At 46.8% G+C, this 21719-nt stretch overlaps 1 protein-coding gene and 1 long non-coding RNA gene across 11 annotated transcripts in view; one reads left to right on the top strand and one right to left on the bottom strand.

The window, feature by feature from the left end:
* Positions 1-21719, top strand: part of LOC308650070 — a 637596-nt gene that overhangs the window by 117928 nt on the left and 497949 nt on the right. The window lies entirely within an intron of this gene.
* ANKS1A (ankyrin repeat and sterile alpha motif domain containing 1A) overlaps positions 1-21719 on the bottom strand; it is a 182101-nt gene that overhangs the window by 49485 nt on the left and 110897 nt on the right. For all 9 annotated transcript variants that reach the window (XR_014022095.1, XM_081295116.1, XM_081295114.1 and 6 more), the window contains one exon: positions 16231-16820. Coding sequence is in view for 8 of the 9 variants with exons in the window: in XM_081295116.1 (XP_081151242.1) it covers positions 16231-16820 (590 nt within the window). In the remaining variant the exon portion in view is untranslated. The remainder of the gene's footprint in view (positions 1-16230; positions 16821-21719) is intronic.

The raw sequence follows: 21719 nt of genomic DNA, 5'->3' as shown, positions 1-21719 counted from the left end.
AGCACAGGCGCACCAAGGCCTGATTCCTGGATCAGCAGCAATATTTCTGACTTTTTAAAAAAAATGGGCTTTGGAAAAGTTCTTTAACCAAATCAATACCACCAGCATAGCAAGCCAGACATGCTACCTCCCTCCTTGACGGAATAAGCTCCTGTAAGTCCATGAATGGCTTTGTACAGAAGGGGCCTGCTGAGGACTCGTTCAGTCATGCACTCATTCCACTGCACCAAGTCCTTCTGGGGACCTGTGGGGACAGATGAGGTTACCTGGGCAGGAGCTGGCATGTTTACTGAAATATGCCGCATCTGGCTTGGTTCTTTTTTCCTTTCAATCTAATTTAAAGATTAGGGGCCAAGAACCTGCCAAACATATTTCTATTCTTGACTTACATAGAGGATACTTGAAAGTAGAAAAAACGTAGACACTGACATCAAGGGGGCTTCAATTTTCCCATTCTTTAGAAATGCTATTTTATTTATACAAGGAAGGGCAGGCAGGGAATGGAGTAAGCTTCAAAGTTATATTGACATTTAAACATGAAATTTTCAACTCCTTTTTTCCAAACCTACCTGTTTTAGTAAAAACAAAACAGTTTCAACTTTAAAAAATGGAGGAAGGGTAGTAAATCTATCAAATTAAGTGAGAAATCTACAAAACATTAGTAATACACACCTCCTGAAATCTGTAGATTTCTGTGCTTGCATCTGTGAAACTAATTATCCTCGCTATTCTTTAGAATCCCCCAGTTATGGTATAAATGGGCTATTGTTATTACTAGACAATTAAAAAGAAAGCAAAACTCAAAATTTAAGGGTGAGGAAAAGGAGAAAGACTTAATTTTTGTATCTCTTTCAAGAAGAAAAAGAAAGCTACCCCAAATCACTACAAGGTCTTCAGCATCCGGATGTTGAGCACTTTGGAAGGGCTGTGTCAGTTCAAAGATTCAGGACATCCACATCCTTCCTTCCCTTCAAGGCCCTTAATCATTCCCTCAGGTTCCTGAATGCCCACTGTGGCTGGGGAGCCTTGTAAAAATCAATTATGATGGCTACTCCTGAACCAGCTCTCTCAACTAGCTGGGGAAACATATCAGAAATTAAACTAGTGCCTGAGGAGAGAACTGAGGAAAGCCATCTCAATGCTGGAGGGTCAGCGATGGGCCCTGCCTTCTGGGTTTCCTGACAGCTCCTGACACAGAGGCCTTGACACCCGCCAATGTGCACAGGGCCGACCTCACCTCCCACAGCACTCTTTTTCTTCAAGAACACTTCTTTTCCTTTTCCTCCCCCCATTTTTTTTTTTTTTTTTTTTTTTTTTTTGGTATCAGGGATTGACCACAGGGTGCTCAACCCTGAGCTTTAGCCCAGCCCTTTTTGGGGTGTGGGAGGGGGACAGGGATTGAACTCAGGGGGCTCAACCACTGAGCCACATCCCCAGCCCTATTTTGTATTTTACTTAGAGGTAGGGTCTCACTGAGTTGCTTAGCACCTCACTTTTGCTGGGGCTGGCTTTGAACTTGCGATCCTCCTGCCCAAGCCGCTGGATTGAGAACACTTATTTTTGTTTGTGTTAATATTTTTATTTGTTTGAACTTATTTAATATCTGTCTCTTCCTTTAGACTCTAAGTTCCTCAAAAGCTGGGCGTTTATTTTGGTTAAGATTTCATTTTGTACATTCAGTCCTTAGAACTCAGCCAGGTGCACGGCAGGCTTTCAATATGTGGGGAAAGAATGACAGAGCCCTTAAGGAAGGGTAGGATTTCAACAAAAAGAACTGGAGAGGGCTGGGGACCTGGCTCAGAGCACAGGCGCAGCATGTGTGAGGCCCTGGGTTCCACTGCCAGTACTAACATCCTCCCCCACCCCCCCACGGGAATCGGAGGGCACCCTAGTCATATACCAGAGTGCAGAGGAAAAGTGAGCAAGAGAATGGACCAGAGGGTCTCAAGTTTATCTCCCACTTTTCCTTTCTTGGCCAAGAAGGAAGCACTGCTCAATCAGTGCTCGGCCTTGTGACTGGTTCCAAAATTCTGAGAGGGAAAAAGAAACTAGGGATTAAAAAAAAAGGGGGGGGGGAGCAACATTAGACACACAGGATGTGGACTGTTCTCAAGCTTAATTTATTTGATACTGAGGACTAAACCCAGGGTCACTCTACCACTGAGCTACATCTCCAGCCCTTTTTATTCTCACACTGGGTCTCACTAAGTTGCTGAGGTTGGTCTCAAACTTGCAATCCTCCTGCCTCAGTCTCCCAAATTGCTGGGATTACACCACCATGTGCACTACCATGCCTGGCCCTGGTCTCACTCTTAATGGTGAAGACTTTGGTCGACTGGTTAAAGTATCGACTGATGTCATTAATATAAAGGTTCCTCCCCCACCCCTGTTATTAGTGGGAACTAGAGAGAAGACTGTATTCCTAAATACTTTTCTAGAAACCAAAATGTTGCACCATACAACTTTATGTCCTGTTTTTCATTTGGCAAATTGCAAATGTCTTCTCATACCATTAAATATTCTCCAAAAACAAAATAAAAACAACTATACAACAACAAAAAAAAGGAGGAGGAGGAGGAAGAGAAAAAGAATAATTATTATTATTGACTGAAGCCAGAAAACTAGGGTTTAAGACAAGAGAGAAAGCAGCTAGCTACAGAGGCTGGAGCACAGGATCATTCTCGGGAGAATCGTGAACTCCAGGCTGGAGAGTTTGGATGTTATACTGTGGCAACAGGGAGCCCAGGGAGGTCTCCAGTCAGGGGAGGGTGATATGAGATATTTCAGGAACACTGTAAAGCAGCCACAAGTGAGATGGACTGGAGGAGATGCCCAGAGGGAAGCTGTACAGATGATCCAGGAAGGTTAAGTGGGAATGGAGAGGAGGGAGAAAGGTGTTGGGAGGAAACCTTCGTGAGTGGCCAGATGGGCAGAAAAAGGAGGATTCAGAGTCAAGAGCCCTTGAGGGCTTGAACTACCCATTATAGGGTCTGGTTTGGGGTCATTTATACCACTCAGGTTTTCTCAGTCCTCGTCTAACTGATTGATTTCAAATGAAAAACTTGTACAAAAGCATCTTTATCTACAAATCAAGGTCACTGCAAGTCATATAGCTGCTAAAAGTGCTTGAAAAAGTCTCATGGGCCCAGAACAGGGCAGGGATGCTGTTAGGTGGAGAGTAGGCAGAGTCCTTGGGATGTCATGGGGCATGGGGAAGACCCGCATTGATTCGGCCAAAAAGCACAACAGGGAGAGTCTGAGTTGTGTCTTCTAGGCAGGAATCACAATGGATGCTTCAAAAGGTGACAAGCAGCTCACTACACAGAGCAGCTTTCTGTGTGGCTCCTGAGGGGGAGAGGAGGAGGAAGCAGGTATACTGTGCTTAATTGGAGTCACCGACAGATTGATCCCTTAATTTTTCAGAAGAATGGGAGGTACACTCAACTCCTTGATGAAGCATTATCAAGTGCCATGTGGCAAGTGAAATCTCATGATATGCGATGCCATGTACATTAGGTTCAAGCATCTGTAATGGGATCACATGACTCCAAGAGAGCCTGGCGACCTGGCACACTTGAGAGAAGAGCCAGGACAGAGCAGCTGGAGAACAAGTCATCGAGGAGAAGGAACTGGGGTGCCAGGCAAGGAATCTGGATTTGAGAAGAGGGGACATAGCTGTAGCTTCCAACATCTAACAACCACCGAAGAGGACAGTGTTCATGATGGGGCAGAGGACACAGATTTTAGCTGGAAATGAGAAAGGAGTCACAGCAAACGAAGAGGGACACCTGGAGTTTCCAAGCAGAGGGTGGAAGATCATTTTTTTGGGAAACACGTGACTTTGTTCAAAAGGAAATTGGACTATAGGATAACCAAGAGGCCTTCCAATTTCTTGACTTTAGAATTTGCTGGAAATCACTAACTTTGCAGTTCACAAAAGAAAAACCTAACAGGCCCCTGCCTGGGACAGCAGTAAAGGCAAGGAATGAAAGGAAACTTGTCCTTCTCCCATCAGGCCCCTCTCCCAAATTTTCGTACTCACATTTTTTTTTTTTTCCTAGAGTTGGAGGAGAAAAGTAAGAGAGTGTTCCAATAATTTGGGTCGAAATAAAAGGAACTGAAAAGTAACCACTAATTGGTGCCAAAACAATAATTTACCTCACTGAAATTCTACATATAATCTTGTTAAGACTTAATCACTGGTTTCCCTCACTTATCGACCTTAAGACCTTAAGCAAGTCATTTCAGCTCTCAAAACTTTAGTTTCCTCACTTGAAAAATTGAATAAACAGTAGGTTAGATCAAATAATTGCTAAAAAGCAACAGAATGCTTACCATTCCTTATATCAAAAGAAATTCCAGAAGAAGCAAAGACTTAAACCTGAAAATTTAAACTATAAAAGCACTAGCCAGGTTTTTATTTTCTTCTTTCTTGAAATCTTAGAGCAGGGAAGGTCTTTATAACTTGGATACAAGATTGAGGATTCAGGCTGGGGATGTATGTAGCTCAATGGTAGAGAGCTTGCCTAGCATGTGTGAGGCTCTGGGTTCAATCCCCAGCACTGCAGACCAACAAACAAAAGCCCAAATCCAGAAGTCATCAGATTGACAGATTCACCTACATAAAAGTTTAAAATTAGTGCATATTTAAAAAAAGAAAGAAAAAGATGGTTCACCCCTGTAAATACCAGCAACTCAGAGGGTGAGGCAGAAGGATGGGGAATTTGAGGCCAGCCTCAGCAATTTAACAAGGCCCTGTCCAGATAAAAAATGAAAAAAAGATTGGGAATGTAGCTCAGGGGTAAAGTGCCGCTGGGCTCAATCCCCAGTACTGCAAAAATAAATCACAAGGAGTTGGAGGTGTAGCTCAGTGGTAGGGTATTTGCTGAGCATGCATGAGGCCCTGAATCTGATCACCGGCAACCTCGCCCCAAACCCCACAAACCACCATAAGAACAAAAGACAACTCATATCACAGGAAAAAACTAATCTCTCCAAACATGAAGACCTTCTTGCAGATTAGTAAAAGATAAATTCAATTTAAGTGGGGGAAGAAATATAACAGTGCTTTTTAAATGCAAGATGGCAACCTTACTCATAATGAGAAAACACATTATAGGGCTATCCCAAGATAATACTGTCAGACAAATCTAGTAACGGAAAAGAGATTAAGAGGCTGAATGTCTACCCCCACATTGGTGAGGTAGAGAACAGGCTTACCTTTTTTTTTGATACCAGAGATTAAACCCAGGGATGCTTAACCACTGAGCCATATCCCCAGCCCTTTTTAAACTATATTTTTGAGACAGGGTCTCATTAAATTGCTTAGCGCCTCACTAAGTTGCTGAGGCTGGCTTTGAACTCTTGATCCTCCTGCCTCACACTCCTGAGCCTCTGGAATTACAGGCATATGCCACTGCCCCTGGCTAGAGAACAGGCTTACTTTATTGGAGAGAGTAAATTTAACATGAATGAATTCTTCTACACAACTGTGCAACTTCTAGAACGCTATCTTAAAAACGACTCTGCATAAGAATTTGCATCACCAATGCTCTTTGTTAGTAAAATCTTCACAATAACCAAAATGTCCATTGTCAGGAAACTTTTCAAATAAATGGTAATGTATCTAAACCACGGAATATCATGAACCATAAAAAAAGGAAACTCTTCATGTATTTAATTAGAATGACTTTTTAAAAAAACTATTATTGGGCTGGGATATAGCTCAGTGGTAGAGGGCTTGCTGAACATGCCCAAGGCCCTGGGTTCAATCCTCAGCACTGCAAAATAAACAAACAAAACCTACTGTTACGTGAAAAAAGTTTGGAGTGGTATATAGAAGAATAGTACCTCTTTTCACATTAAAAAGAACGTGTAACATGTCTAAAATGCTTGTATGTGCACAGAGTATTTATGGAAGGCTATTTAAAAAACAGCTGGTATCTGTGGACAAGGAGGGAAGGAGATCTGTTTCTCTTCTGTTTATCTTCTTTGGTGCCTTGAAAATTTCGGCCATATTCAGGTATTATAATTAAAAAAAAAAACCAAAAACCCTAGGGTATAACAATTCTATTGTTGGCTTTGCCTAGATTTATACATGCAGTTAGATATGGAAGCTGTTTAAAGCAAATATTCCTTCCATGGGCACAGAAATCACTCCAGGACACTTTGGGGGTGGGATAGTTCTACTTTAAAGTTCAGTATGAAGGCAGAAGGCCCCTCCTCTGCCATAGCACCCCAAGTTCCATGGTATTTTCTACTGTCCTAAGGGTCAGCAGGGAGGGTAGGGCCAACCCCTAAAGATAACCTTGTCCAGGCTCTGCACCTCTGAGTGTCGGAAGGCAGCTGTTCCCCAGCAGCCAACCCCAGTGCTGCACACCCCTGCCTAACAGATCCAAGGCACTCCCATGGTTTTAGGGGACGGTCTGCTGAAAATAACAAGATCCATAGCAGACAGGAACCAGAACATTTACCAAAGTACACTATTTCAGCTGAGCTTACAACAGCTTCCTGGCTGTTTTAATCAGGACAGCCAAGAACAGATTGCCAGACAAATTGTCATTTGTAGGCCCCTGGTGAGCCGAGGCAGTTTTCCACCTGTCCAGACAGACCAACAGGCTGCCTCGGGTTATAGACAGGTGGGCCCTGTGGTGCCTGAGACGGGGTCATTAGACCGCATGATTAGACCGGATGAGCAAGACAGAGCAGGATGCCTGGGAAAGTTCTGCTCAGCACCGTGGCCCTGCCGGGCACCTATGCCTCATAAGCATCCTTTTCACCCACTGCTCTCACCTGGTGGCATCAAAAAGGAGCATCAGTGGGGAAGAAAGCAAAACAGAGGGAAGTAGAGGAACCACGGGCAAGAGGGTAGCCTCCCATGAAAGAGGACATAAATACTCTGTGCACATATAAAACTGAGGTCAGAGGACACATCTTTAAGGGGCTGCCCAACACCAGGGGACAGAAAGCAGCTGTGTTGTTTCTGAGGGTCACAGATTCCAAAGAAAGCCCAATGATAATAATAAAAGCCAATCCCCTACTACCTACCACTCTGACCACACAGCACGAATTAAAACAAATCAGCTTCTCCCCCCAACACACGCAGACCAGCCTCTTGGGGCATCAGCAACCGTGTCCCACACTGTACTGCTGATGCCGCGATTCACCTCCTGACTTGGCCAACACCTTGGCATTGGACCTCCTATTCTCGAGATTCCCTTGCCTTAGAATCCTGGATTTTAGATTTTACTTCTGCTTTGAGTGTGTGGCAAGTTCACTGGAATGTATTTCTTAAGATAATGACCTAGAACTTGGGCCCTCTACCAGAACTCCCCTAACGATCCATCTTTACTTAGAATAATGACAAAGACATCAATCAAGTTTGAGAAATTCTTAAAAGTTCACATCCCATTCTAGTTCAAAGATTTCAAACATATGAACGTAAGCTGGGCACTGTGGCACATGCCGGAATCTTGGCTACTTGGGAGGCTGAGGTAGGAGGATTGCAAGTTCAAGACTAGCCTCTGCCACCTAGTGAGAATTTGCCTAAAAACTAAAAAGGGTTGAACAAGGTGGCACACACCTGTAATTCTAGTGGTTCAGGAGTTTGAGACAGGAGGATTGCTGGTTTAAAACTAGCCTCAGGGGCTGGGGATGTGGCTCAAGCGGTAGCGCACTCGCCTGGCATGCGTGCGGCCCGGGTTCGATCCTTAGCACCACATACCAACAAAGATGTTGTGTTCGCCGAAAACTAAAAAATAAACATTAAAGAATTCTCTCTCTCTCTCTTTAAAAAAAACAAACAAACAAACAACAACAACAACAAAAAAACAGCCTGAGCAACTTAGTGAGGCCATAAACAACTTAGCAAGACCCTGTCTCAAAATGAAAAATGAAAAGAACTGGGGATTTAGCTCACTGGTAAAGCACTCCTGGGTTAAGTCCCCAGTAACCCAGCCCCCTCAAAAAAACCTAAAAAGGGTTGAGGGTGTAGCTCAGTGGTAGGGCACCCTTGGGTTTGAGCCCAATATCATGCCCCAGCACAAATATATACACGTACTTAAGTTTGAAAACTTACCCAACACAGTTAAACTCGGGGTGGGGGGTTGGGGGGGGTGGGGAACAACACAAGAAAAGAAGCCGGTGGCAATAGTGACTCAAGAGAAAGGGGGCCTGAGGTCACAGCGCAGTGGTAGAGCACTTGCCTCGCGTGTGACGCACTGGGTTCGATTCTCAGCATTGCATATAAATAAATAAAGATTCACTGATAACTAAAAAAATAAAAATAAGAAAAAAAAAGAGAAAAGGAAAAGAAGTTAAAAGTGAAAAGTCGAATCATAAGGAATATTTCTAGGACAACATAAGTGAGGATGGAATTTTAAATTTCCCTTCCAGCAAAAACCAAGAGAAGCCTGCTCCACACCACCACTCAGGCGTGCCCTCCCTGCCAGGCCAGGGGCGCCCCTTCCCTTCCGTCGCACCCACCCTCCTCTCCCCATTCCTCATCTCCCACTTATTTTTCTCACAAGCAGCTTATCACCACCTAGTGAACTATGAATTTTACTGATTCATCCTTTTTTTCTGCTTTCCCTTCTAGCTTTTCAGAACATCAGCTCAGTGAAGGCAGGAGGTCTGGTGTCCTGTTGCATCTGCAGCACTTAGAACAGAGCCCAGGAGCGAATGGGCCACACACCAGCTGAGGGAACGAGGGAGGCACTAGGAACACACAGCACTTCAGGCTGACATTATTATTGGGAAGGTAAGAATACCTCTGCTCAGACCCTACTGCTTGGAGTAATAAGATGAGCTATTACTCCCTGAATTACATAAGCTCACTGTCTACATCCTACTGATGCTGTTCAAAAAAAAAAAAAAAAAAAAGGAAACAAAGATGCAAAAATCAGAATGAAAGTATATAAAGAACACTCCAGAAATCTCTCTCTGATTCTCAACACTTAGGTGCACTGGAACACAGATCAAGTTGCACTCATCAATTCGTCAAGCTTTTGGTCTGGTTTAAAAAAAAAAAAAAACTAACAAAATGAAATGGTGAGAAAGGGGACATTCTCATTTTGCTGGCAGCTTCACAGCTACCTCCACAGTGCTTGCTGCTGCCCCTCCTGCCATAGCTAAACGGATGCAGACTGCTTGTGAAAAGATGGGCGGGGTGTGGGCGGCAGCGTGGAACTCCAAGTGGCAAAAATGCCTCTGAAGACTATAAACATGGGCAAGCACTGGCACAGCGTCAAAGGGAAAAGTCCCTCGGTGGAGAGGGAGGGCTTAAGGGAATCAGAACAGCTCCACCAGTGACAGGAAAACCAAACAAATGCAGAAAGTTAGGAGGAAGAGAGTCAAGGGCAGGCGAGAGCACAGGAGGAAAGGGGAGAAAGAGCCAAAGGGGACAAAGTGCAAGAGAAGGTGGCAGGGTGGCAAGGAGGAAGGAGACCCTGGCAGAGAGGCACGGCGACAGCAGGGCACCCTCCCGGCCCAGTCCCAGGCTCTGGCAGCATGCTGTCCAGTTAGAGGGGTGATGTCATGGGGTCACGGGGGCGGGGGTGGGGGGGTGGGGAGCGAGGGAGAGCCCTGGGGCTGGTTCCGTTCCCCAGGCAATGAGGGCAGGGCTGGTCCCCACCAACCCGCAGCACTGGAGGCTGCCTGCTGCCATGAAGCTGTGGAAATGCATGTCCCTGGGCGAAACAAATCCATCAATGCAGGTCACAAAAGTCTCTTTATCTTATACGAAGTCTAAAATATAGGGCTGCCCATAAAATAAGTGATTATTTAAAAAATATGAACAGAACACCTCAGGCTTCCCAGACCACCTGAAACCCATGGAAATTTAGAAGACATGTCATCCAGAATAAAAGCTGTCACTCCTGTGTACACCAGGAAGCAACTCAAACAGAGTGGATGTCCCAAGAGCAGGGAGTGTCACATTCTTGTTTGGAGGGGGAGGGATGAGCCCAGGGAAAAGGATGGCGAAGCAGCCTGTTTACATGATAAAGAGAACTCACCCCCAGACAGGGTGGAAGTAGGCTGTAACCAGGGGGGACTCAAATCTCCTTTTCACATCCCGCCACTCGTCCCACACACCCGATCCTCAGGGGTTAAGAGCAGCCAAAGCCTCTGTGGAGTTGAGCCAATCGTCTTTCCTCTTGATGACATCACGTCTCTAATGGGACAGTGCTGGAAAAGGCGAGGCGTCTGGGCCTGGGCCTGGAAGGGTGCCCTCTCTGCTGCTGCCACTTCATGCCTCAAGAAGGGATTTAAGAGCCCAGGGTCCGCTCGGCTACCACATCAGACAAAACCAGGACATTCCCCAAATGGACATTCCTGGCCAGATATTATCCTCGGTTCATACAAAATGCACACCAGGCCCTGCTCTTCACTCATTCCTCACTTGTTTAATATTTATGAAAGTTGATCACAAAATACAAATTTATCACTTAAGCCTTCTGCCAAGTTTTAAATGACTCCATGTTTATACCTAGTGGACAAGCAGCCCTCTGTGGTTTTCTCTTTCATAAACTTCAATCCCATTCAAAGGCAGGTATGTGAGAGACCCAGCTGACCCCAAAGACTAGATACGTCCAAACCACAGCCAGACCAGAAAGTTATTTTTTGTTCTTACAGTCAACCCACCCATATCTGAGGGTCCCGCACCTGCAGGCTCAACCAACCACAGACTGGAAAGTTTTGGGGAAAAAAGTCTGCACTGTGCACCTTCGACCTTTTTTCATACTGTTATTCTATATGCTAGAGTAAGACAACTATTTATACAGCGTTTCCTTGCCATTTCACAAAGGGACTTGAATTGAGCATCTGCAGATTTTGGTATTGAGATCTTGGTCCCAGAACAGATACCCCAGGTCCAAGTGCTGCTGCTGCAATGAGGGTGGGAGTGGGTATCACAGTGTGCAGGCGACAGGCTGAAAACACACTGTAGGCGCTTTTGATAGGGGAGCAACTGAAATGATGCACTGCCAACTTGGAAGGAGGGAGGACAGGTTTCTTTCCTATAGTTGAAAGTGGGAAAACTTCAAGTTATGATTTTTTTTCCCTGTTCCCAGCACCATGAATATCCAAACCTTTTGGTTCATTTGCAAATGAAAATTGGTTTACAATGTACACTGCTCCGGCACACAGCCATAGACACTTGTTTAGAGATGACAGAAAGAGGGTCCCTACAGGAAGAAGAGTAGGGAATAGAAGGAACTTCAGAATAGGCTCCTTCATTTAGGCTGATCTGGGCAGCATGCAGGGAGAGAGCCACAGGGAGAGGAGCTGGTCACAGTGAAGAGCCCCAGGCCAGGAGGGGGAAGAAAAGGCCTCCAGTAAAACCGAGATAGAACAGCTGCTGGGAGAAGATCCCTCTTAAGACTGGTGGCCTTAAGGGACACAGCCCGTCCAACATTCCCTTGGCCTGTTAATGCAGGGGCACACAAGCACGCAAAGAGGGCAAGGAAATGATCCGAAAATGGCTGGCACAGCATCAAATGGTTAAAGAACAGTTTATTTTTTTTGGTATCAGGGACTGAACCCAGGGGTACTTCACCACTGAGCCACATCCCCAGCCCCTTTTATTTTATATTTTGAGATAAGAGTCTTGCTAATTGCTTAGGGCTTCCCTAAGTCTCTGAGGCTGGCCTTGAACTTGTGATCTTCCTGCCTCAGCCTCCTAAATTGCTAGGATTATAAGCATGAGCCACCACACTCAGCAGATTTTATAATCATTAATGTTTTACAAACTTGTGATCCTTCTGTCTTAGCCTCCCGAGTCATTGGGAGAACAGCTTAAATAACAAGCCAACCAACCTTATGACAGAGCCATATAACAGAATACTAAGCCTTTTAGAATGAAGGACTGAATCCAGATCTTACTGAGGCTGTCATGGTAAGATATCTACAGTTGAGTGTGGTGGCACACACCTGAAATCTCAGTGTCCTCGGGAGGCTCACAAGTTTTCAAGGCCAACCTGGGCAACTTAGTGAGATCCTGTCTCAAAATACAAAAGGACTAGGGATATAGTTCAGTAGTAAAATGCCCCTTGGTTCAATCCCCAGTACTGAAAAAACAAACAAAAAATGATATCCACAAGATGGAGAAAAGCAAATTATAAACCAGTAAATATATTAAGACCTCCAATTTGGATATATATCAAATATCAACAGAGGTTAACTATGAGTGGAGGGGTGTGGGTTATTTCCCCTACTCTATCTATATTTAAAGCTTCCTTTATAAACAGCTTCTCAGTTTAACGTCCACTGTGCCTCAGGGATCAAGGCGAGGCAGAGGGCTTTGACTGGAGTGGAGACCGCGGACACTCGACTGGAACTCGGAGGCAGACAGCATGTTAGGCTGAGCTCTTTTGAAGGCAAATTCTATTAACACTTCATTATCAAAACTATAAGAGAAAATAAGAAGTGACACATTAGGAAATGTGTCACTGATGGCTATTCTTTCAGAGGTTTACCTTCACCAGGGCAACACTGAGAAGTCACCTCGTCTAGGGCAATTCGACAAGTGCAGCATTGCCAACGCTAAGGAGCATGACTCCCAAACTAACCAGCAAGGCACATTGTCCAACGAGAGGACATCCTCCCAAGCAGCCAGCCAAGTATTATGTAGAAGAACACATTTGAAAAATTAATAAAGAGGGCTGCGGATTTCTAACATCTTTCTTCCTCTCAGAGAGTTAGGTAGAAAGGCTCAGTAATTCCTCAAAAATCAACAGGGTATGCCTACCTGACTTTCCCAGGCTGGGTAGGCTCTCTATCTCTGGGGTGGAGCAGAGTCTTGCACGAGTACCCTCAGCTGAAGGGCTTGAATTGTATCTCCTGCCTTCCAGTCACTGGTCACCCTTCCCTCAGGACCATACACAAAGAGTTCTGCCTTTCCTCAGGTCAGAGGCCACTCAGGCTTCCCTTCCCATTCTCTATAGCTCTAGGCACAATAATCATATTAATGCCTGCCACCCAGCCAACCCCTATGCATGCCAGGGACTTACACACATCTCTTAATGTTAAACGCTCTGAAACAGATCTGACTGCCTCTGTTTCACAAATAAGGATGACAGCACTGAGGTTTGTGAGCCCATCCATGCACCAAAGGGAGCAGACGATGACACTGGGCTCAAAGCCAGGTCTACTGAGCTCTGAGCCCATCTTCACCCTGCTCTGCCTTCGAGGAGCCACCTGCCAGACTCACCGCAACTCCACCTATGCTGAGATCACAGCTGCCCGGCCCCTGGGCCTTGCTCTCCCTCCCCAGGCCTTGGAATGAGGAGCTGAGCCGGGTCCAGTCTCCTCCGGAGCAGCTTTCCCTATATACTGGACACTGAAGGTCGACAAAGAGGAAATCAGCAAGCACAGGATATGGCAAAGCAGCCTTTGGGTACTGGTCAGGGTTAGGGTGGGGCATGACTGTTAACCAAGGTCCTATCCTAGGAAAGGTTGCCAAAGTTCTGAGTTGAGGGCCAGTGACTTCATTTTAGATAGAGCCTCAAAAATCAAGTATCACACAGCTCAAAGACAATGCAAGGGGCTGAGGATGTAGCTCAGTGGTGGAGTGCTTACACAGCATGTGTGAAGACCTGGGTTCCATCCCAGCACTGCTAGCCCATCCCACCCCCAAAATTGAAGGGTTATGCACCACGGGCCTTGCTGCTTTTCATTATGCAGGCAAAGCTCAATCTTCTAAATTCTTTTCTTGACTGCTGGGGGCTGAGGTTGTGGCTCAGCAGTAGAGCGCTTGCTTAGCACATGTGAGGCACCAGGTTCAATCCTCAGCACCACATAAAAATAATAAATTAAAATAAATAAATAAAATAAAGGGATTACATCCAACTACAACTAACTAACTAACTAACTAAATAAGAAAGATTTCAACTGCCTTTAAGGTTTTTTGGTTTTTTTGTTTGTTGTTTTTGTGGTGACGGGGTATTAGGGATTGAGTTTGGAGGCACTCAACCACTGAGCCACACCCCCAGCCCTTTTTACTTTTTATTTTTGAGACAGGGTCTTGCTAAGTTGTTTAGGGCCTTGTTAAGTTACTGAGGCTGGCCTTGAACTTGAGATCCTCCTGCCTCAGCCTCTTGAGTCACTGGGATTACAAGTGTGCACCACCACACCCAGCTACATGCCTCTAAGTTTTTTCAAATTTAAAGTATTTCAAGGCTTCTGGTGCTTTAGCCAGACTGTAGAACTGGCCCATTCCACTGAGACCTCCAGCAGTCCCTGGTTCACTGTACCACCCCTAACCTCTACCTGAAAAGGTAACATCAGCACGTGGACCTCCTCACATTGAAACACAAAGAGAAAACTGGTTCATGAGCCCAAACAGCTGACTTAAATTAGGCTGGGCTTGGCTTCCGTGATTTCGTTTCTTCTTAAGGAGGAAATGATGGGGCCCATTAGACTGCCTGGCAATGCTGTAAGTTAACCGGGCCTGAACATGCTGTAAAGAATTGCCCAGCACTCCTGCCTCTCAGAGTGAAGGTGTGCTCGGAGACGGAGCCATAAAGAGGTAATTCATTAGACTGATAAAGCTGCCTTCTAGCACATGAAGGACTCTGAGATGCAGCCATGATAGCAAATCACCTACTCATCTCTTGGCCTCACGTTCAAGGCCCTTTCACGTCAGCTCTGAATCTCACTCTTTATCAGTATTTCTTATTCTCCCCTATACACACTCAAGACTGCAGAAACCAGAGGGCCTCAGATCTCCCAGCCCTGTGCTCTGCTTGTGTTCCCTCGACACCTGCCACGTTCTTGCCTCGTCCCATGACTTCACTCTGGTTTGAACCACAAGAATTAATTCTTTGATTCCACATCAAATTCTCCTTCTCTGTGGTCTTTCCTGAGGCTCCTTCCCACCCTCACCGCCTCCCGTCTGAGTCCCCCACCACACACCTTCTTTTCTCTTCATTCCTCCTCATTTCAAAGCATACTGTGCCTGTCCCCATCCTGCCTTCAGCTGTCTTATTCTGTGGCTCCCTGAAAGTAGTAAGACTGTTTTGAAAAACATATTCCTACAAATACACATATTCTTATGTGTAATGTCTTAGGGGACACCCAGGATTGCCTCACACACAGTGTTTTTCCACTAGCGACCAGGCATCTGGTATAGGTTCACCAAGTCTTTGTTTACTAAGCAACGAAAACCATCTTTTGCACAGGATTCCTCTGTCTCTGACTAAACAGAGTCCTAAACTGCATCTTATCTGGAGATAATAGTCCTGGAGGAATTGTCCCCACCCTGTTCCCACACTGGGAATGAGATTGGCTTTGGTTTACATAACTTTGCAGCTGCAACCCAAATAGAGTTAGGTAGGGCATCAAGTCTACAGAATGTTCAGATGGGGCTGTCAGCTGCCTGGCTCCCTCCTCTTGGAGGGCTAAATTCATCTCTTGAGATTGTTCTTGGGAGATAGACTGAGTCCACTTCAAAGGCAAAAAACTTGCCAGGGTAGCACGTTAACATTCCTGGCTGTTTACCAGTCTTTCACAGACACATTCTTCTGCCCAGTGAGACATGCCATAGGTCACTGAGAAATATCTGGGTACATATTTCCAACTATTCTGTAACACGGTTATGAAAAGCACCTAGGCCTCACATGCATGGATTTTCTCCCCAACTGTCTTTCTGGGATTCCTGAACCACCAAGCCCTCTGCCTCACCGATATGGGAATGTGGGTCAGGCAGGATACTTCTACTGGGAGAGGCATTAGATCTTCTGGGGAATTATCATGGAGGTGCCCAGGTTGGAAAAGCCCCTTCAGATCCTCACTCACAGTAGCTTCTACCCAAGCTCCCCTCCTGGTCCCTGCCCCAGCTCCTGGCTAACCCTGGGTCTTTCCTCATCCTCCTGAAGGGCTCACAGGAAGTACTCCAGCTCTTCCTAAGCTTCTTCAGGGTGAGCATGATTCTTTCAATGGGGCTCCAAATTTTCCCAAGCAGCGTGTCATTTCTAGGAACTCACACCACTCCCTGGGCCCCGCTCTGCTGGGGCCTCCACCCTCAAATTTAACCGTTCACGGACCTGTCCTCTGTGACCCAGGTTACACAGGGCTTGCTTCCCACCACAGTCAGGGACATGCTGGTCACTCAGTGAAGGAACCAAGGCAACCTGAGCCCAGGTCCTGGTCCCAGGGGTTGGCACACGGGGGAGCTGAGGTGGGCTGCGGCCAGCCCAGCCAACCCAGTTCTCTGTGACGTCACGTCGGTCTTACCTCATCCCACTCGGAGGCGAAGGAAGGCGACTTCTCCAGCCTCTTCTTCCCAATGCTACAGTTGGACAGAGACTCACTCCGGCTCCCCATCGTCGTGTCCTCGGTGGGTGAGCAGGTCAGGAGATCAGAGTCAGACTTGGACAAGCTGCGGCTGAGTTTGAGCTCGGCTTTGGGTTTGCTGGTGGGAGGGGCTCGGCTTCTGGCCCCACTCCGGTCTCCTTCTTCCTCAGCACCACCAGGGTGCGGGGATGTCGTGCGAGTCCAGGTTTCGGGGTGCGACAGGCTGCTGGTGGGGGGCAGGCCCGCTGGGTAGCCTGTTCTCTTGCTCTGGTCCAGACCACAGGGCTGGGAGGCTTCTGGAGTGTGCACACCCGACTCCTCCAGCTGCATGCTGGCCTCCTGGCAGGCGCCCTGCTGGGGGGACCCGTCTGGATGGCTCTGGCCTGTGGTGGAGAGCAGCTGGAAAGGGTCCTGCCCCACCTCACACACCGGGGAGGAGCCGTGGAGGAGACCGGAGAACTGCTCGGGGACCTGCCCGTCCTGCCCCTCTGCAGAGTCCTGGCTCCGACTGCTGCTGCTCCGCCTGTGGTCTTGGAGTGGACGGAGAGAAATAAAAAATTAAACGTGGCAAAAATCAACAAAGTTTCAATGCAGCGAGCGTACAGCAGAGCAGAATTCAAAACCAGAGAGGAACAGAGAGAAGCTGGAGAGGGTGGGGAGGGGCGAGAGGGAGAGAAGAGGAGAGGGGAAGGAAGAAAACAGTTTCATATTGTTCTTCATGTTCGATTTGTGCCCAAAGTCAGGGCATTTATGAAATTCCAAACACTGGCCTGATTAATGCTATCTGGCAGCCCTCCCTGTTGTTAGGGTGCTGTTAACATTAACGACCAGACCTTGCTATATAAGGCGAGAAGTGCTAACCGTATCCTACAGAAAGGACACAAGTGAGGACAGAGCAAGTGACCGAGGAGCAAGAGGGAAAGGAGAGGGAGTGTGTGGCCAGGGCGCGGGCGCCAGCGCCAGCCAGCCAGCAAGAGCCTGCGAGACTCACTCCTGGAACATCTGATACATTTCCATAAAGGCCAAAGTGTTATTTACAGCCACCCGCCCTCCCTTCCTCTGGCAAGCAGCAACACAGGAAAAAAATGGAGGTCATGATCCACAACCTGCAACTTCTGGAATTCCTTAACTGAAAGTGCAAAACAAAACAGCAGAGAAATAACTGCTTCCTTCCTCAGAGGGGGCCATTCAGAGCTCCACGCCTCGTCCTTCCTTCCTCAGGGAACACAGACTTTTCTTCTTTTAAAGAATATGCGTATCTCACTCCTGCCAAAGACTCCCAGCTGCTCATATTTGTTTAAGTTTAACCTTAGTTGATCCACTGAAAACGAAATGGTCTAATCCGTCAATGCCAGGAGACATTTGTAGTTCTCTGGAGACCTTCCCCAACATCCCAGAAACCTGACACTACTAGCTCATAAGGCCAACTTCTACTGTACGCTCAAAAACTTCTGTCCTGAAGTAGCATAAATAATTGACCAAATTAGTGTCTAATATCAGCATCACCCCGGGACACCCAGGGGCTTTCCCTGAATGAACTCAGTCCATTGAAGACTTCCATCACATTGCCAGGGGACACAACACTGTCTCCTGCACTAGGTCACAATCCAGAGCTAATATTCAAGCTTATTTTCTCTGAGTGGCATCTACAGATGCACCAAATAATTCCCTAGTCTGCCCAAAGCTCCCAAGAACTATTCATAAGATGAGAGAATATTAGAACCAAAGGGCTTCAGTGTGAGTATTTTTACAGATGAGGAATCTAAGGCCCACAGGCCTGCAGTGGTTTGTCCAAGGTAGTGGGAAAAAGAATCTGATGCAAGAGTGGGAAGATCTGGCTCTGGTCCTGGCTGTGCTTTCTCTTGCTGTGTGGCCTTAGCACTGGTGACTTCTTGCTGGGCTTCCATGTCTAAAAGAGCAGGTAGGACTGCAAGGTCCTTCAAAATCCTTTCAATGCTCTGACAGTGACGAGAATCCCAGTCTACCATGTGGCAAACTTTTCCCCCTGGGGTGCTACAGAGCTCTGCCTGGGGGATTCGCCTGTTGCTGTCTGTGCAGCATCCCCTCTCCCTGGCACATGTAGCTCAAGGCCCCTTCTGAAAAGAGAAGTCAGGTGAGCACTGCGTTACAGACCTGATATTCTAAAATGTACATGCTGCTAGTGCCCTACAATGCTGTTCTTAAGACTCAAACAGCCAGAACTCTCAAGAAGTCCACTGTCCCAAGGACTGAATTGGACATGGTTCCACCCACCCACCCTCAGTCCCCACAGTCAGATCAGCTTTTGGCAAGTATGCAGAGGGGGCCGCCAATTAACAGCACTTATGGCCCTGATTACTAATTTACAGGAGCCCAGCTGTATGAACTTCAGTGTCTCCCTCCTCTGCACTTGACCACGTTAGAACTTTCACACCCCCCAACTCACCCATCTTACAACACAAGGGTCAGGTCCTGAGCAATGAACAGATTCTGACCTACTTGTATCACTTCTCTAGGGAAGAAGAAAGGCTGAGACCTGAATTCCATATGGCTTGACTGGGGCCCCAGGAAGCTATGACTTCATGGCTACGAATATCCTGCATAACAACTGGCAACCAGAATGAAGCTGCCCAGTGGTAGTGCATGCTGGGGCCCCAGAGAGAATGACACATGATCACACATGGTGGTTCAGGTCAATAGTCCCGGAAAGGCTGACAGGGGAGTCAACCAGGCTACAAAATCTGACACGCAGTCTAATGACCAACTGTGTGTAGATCATGGCCCGAGGTAAACGTCCTCTGCATGTGAATGCAAGACAGGACCGAGGTAACAGGAGCACAGGCCCCTCCACTGCATTGGCTTCCAGGTTCTCATTTAACAATCTGGGGGTGGGGAAGGCCCCAACAACGAAAGAGAAACACCACAGCCCAGACTGAGAGTCTACTTGGCCGCACTGCTTGGGTGGACCTTGGAACCCAGGCCCCAGAGAATGTTCTGAGTGCCACTGTGGGGGCTGACAATGAAGGCCCTGTCAAACAACCACTCATTCATGCCAGCCATCAATGAAGAAAGGGAGGCAGATGCCAAGAACTCAATACCAGATGGATGCCAGGGGGAAAAAGTGGGCAGAGAGAAGGAATGGAAACTTCTGGAGGAAGGAAATATGTGGAGAAGCATCTCTGAGGATTGTAACCCCATTACAGAAATACAATCTATCCAATACATCATGGATTGTAAGAAATCAAAGGATTCTGACAATCACATGGACTTACCCAGGCAATGCCCTAGGGTAGATACCTTGTATCTGAAAAGCTGTCAAGATCCAAGAACCCTAGAGTTGGGCACAGATGCCTAGGCCTGCTATCCCAGCTACTCAGGAAGCTAAGACAGGAGGATTGCAAGTTCAAGGCCAGCCTGGGCAATTTAGTGAGACCCTGCCTCAAAAAATAAATTTTAAAACAGGACTGAGGATGTAGGTCAGAGGTAGAGCATTTGCCTGCATATGTTTCCTGGCAATTCAATGGGTGGGAAAAGAACTGCTCAATGTTTTTTTTCTCCTCCAAAGTCAGGATGACATAGGTCTTTAGGGTCAAGGGATGAATAACATGAGTACAAGTGAGCAGTCTTAAGCAAATTAATCGATATCTTTGTGCCCTAATATCATCACCTGTCATTTTGAGATCATAATAATACTTCATAGGACTGGTGCGAGAATTAAATTACATGTGTAAACCATTCAGAACCATGCCTGGTCCACGCCAAGACCTCAACAGATGTTGGCAGTTGTTACTACCCACCATACAGCATCCAGCACAACACACTCTGCTCATAGATGAGACCAAATACTTCTCTGTTTCTCACAGGTGTGTCACAGGGATCCTCAATGGCATGGTACATGAAAGTACTTGAAAGAGATAAAGCACGTTATGAGAATCCATTAGGCTCATCATCCCTGCAACTCTCAAGAGCAGAAGGAAAGGACAGAAGGTAAGATGGAGAGAAGGTTGAAGCCCCAGACCTGGTGTGGTGACCATTCATTCTGATTACCTTAGGGCACACCCAGGGGGTATAAAGACACCGTCTGCCCCAGTGGGCTTCCTAAAACTGGAAGAGACTGGCATATTCAGAAACAATTAGAAGGGGAATTAACATACCCTAAGTAATATGAAGACTAAATGCACAGTGAATAGAGGAAAGTGTGAATGGCCCTGAAGCTCAGTGGTAGAGCACTTACTTATTAAAATGTAAGAGGCCCTGGGTGAAAGGAAGGAGGAGGAAGGAAGGAGACTGGAAGGAAAGTGGCATTACTGTAGGCCAGGCAGCTTCCCCGCCTGTGGCTTCTGTGCTGGACATTGAAGAAGTGACCCTTGCCAGTTATGCCCCACATCTTATGTGCAGGACACTTACACAAACTTAAATGGAGCAACTTTATAGGTGTCCTACAACCTTCATAGGTTTTGATAAGTGTCCTACATATAGGACAGTGGGAGCAACAAGGTGAAGAGGAACAGACACACATCAGAAAAGGCGGGGCCACACACCTCGTCCAGGGACCCTGTGGCCCAGGCCCTCCAGACCACCTACGGTGCTTCCAGCAGCTCCCCCTGCCCTCAGCCTTCCTCCCATCTGCCCTCCTAGAGGAAACAAGGAAGCAACCCACACAGAGGGAGGGCTACTCCTTACTCTCCCTGGACACCAAGGCCAGCGGCTTCCCTGAATAGGCTGCTAGTGGAGCCAATTCCCAGCCCATCAGCTTCCCATCTTTACCCATTCTTGGTGCTGGCTTTCCTTTTACCCTTACAGCTGCTGAAGCAAGAGGTCTTCTGTGCTGCATTTTAATGACTGTGATGGTCCATGCAGATCACACAGGCTGGTGGATAAATAACATTTTAACATTTGCACATTTTCAGTCACCTCTGCCTATTTAAATTAGGGATGGAAAATGCAGCTCATGGGAGGAGCTGATAACTCCAATCACTCCTCAGACCCAGAGGAGAGAACTGGGCAACCAGTCTTGCAGACTGTTCCATGAGGAGTGAAACCCTCCAACTGCCTAGTCACTGTGGTGAGCACCTGAAATTCTATGGTTTGCTGGCTATGGTGGTACAAGCCAGTAATCCTAGAGAGTTGGAGGCTGAGGTAGGAGAATCAAAAGCTTGAGGCCAGCCTAAGCAACTTGGTGAGACCCTATCTCAAATTTTTAAAAGGGCCAGGCCCAATGCTGTGGTACACACCTGTAATCCCAGCAATGCAGGAGGCTAAGGCAGGAGGACTGCGAGTTTGACCAGCCTCAGCAACTTAGCAAGACCCTGTCTCAAACTAAAAAATATAAATTACAAAAAAGGAGGCTGGGTTGTAGCTCAGTGGTAGAGTGCTTGCCTAGCACACGTGAGGCACTGGGTTCAATCCTCAGCACCACATAAAAAATAAATAAAGGTTTTGTGTTGATC

This window comes from Spermophilus citellus (assembly GCF_964194105.1).
Source record: "Spermophilus citellus genome assembly, chromosome: 5".
Taxonomy (NCBI): Eukaryota; Metazoa; Chordata; class Mammalia; order Rodentia; family Sciuridae; genus Spermophilus; species Spermophilus citellus.
Note: the sequence above shows the minus strand (reverse complement) of the source record. Positions and strands in the feature narration are given on the sequence as shown.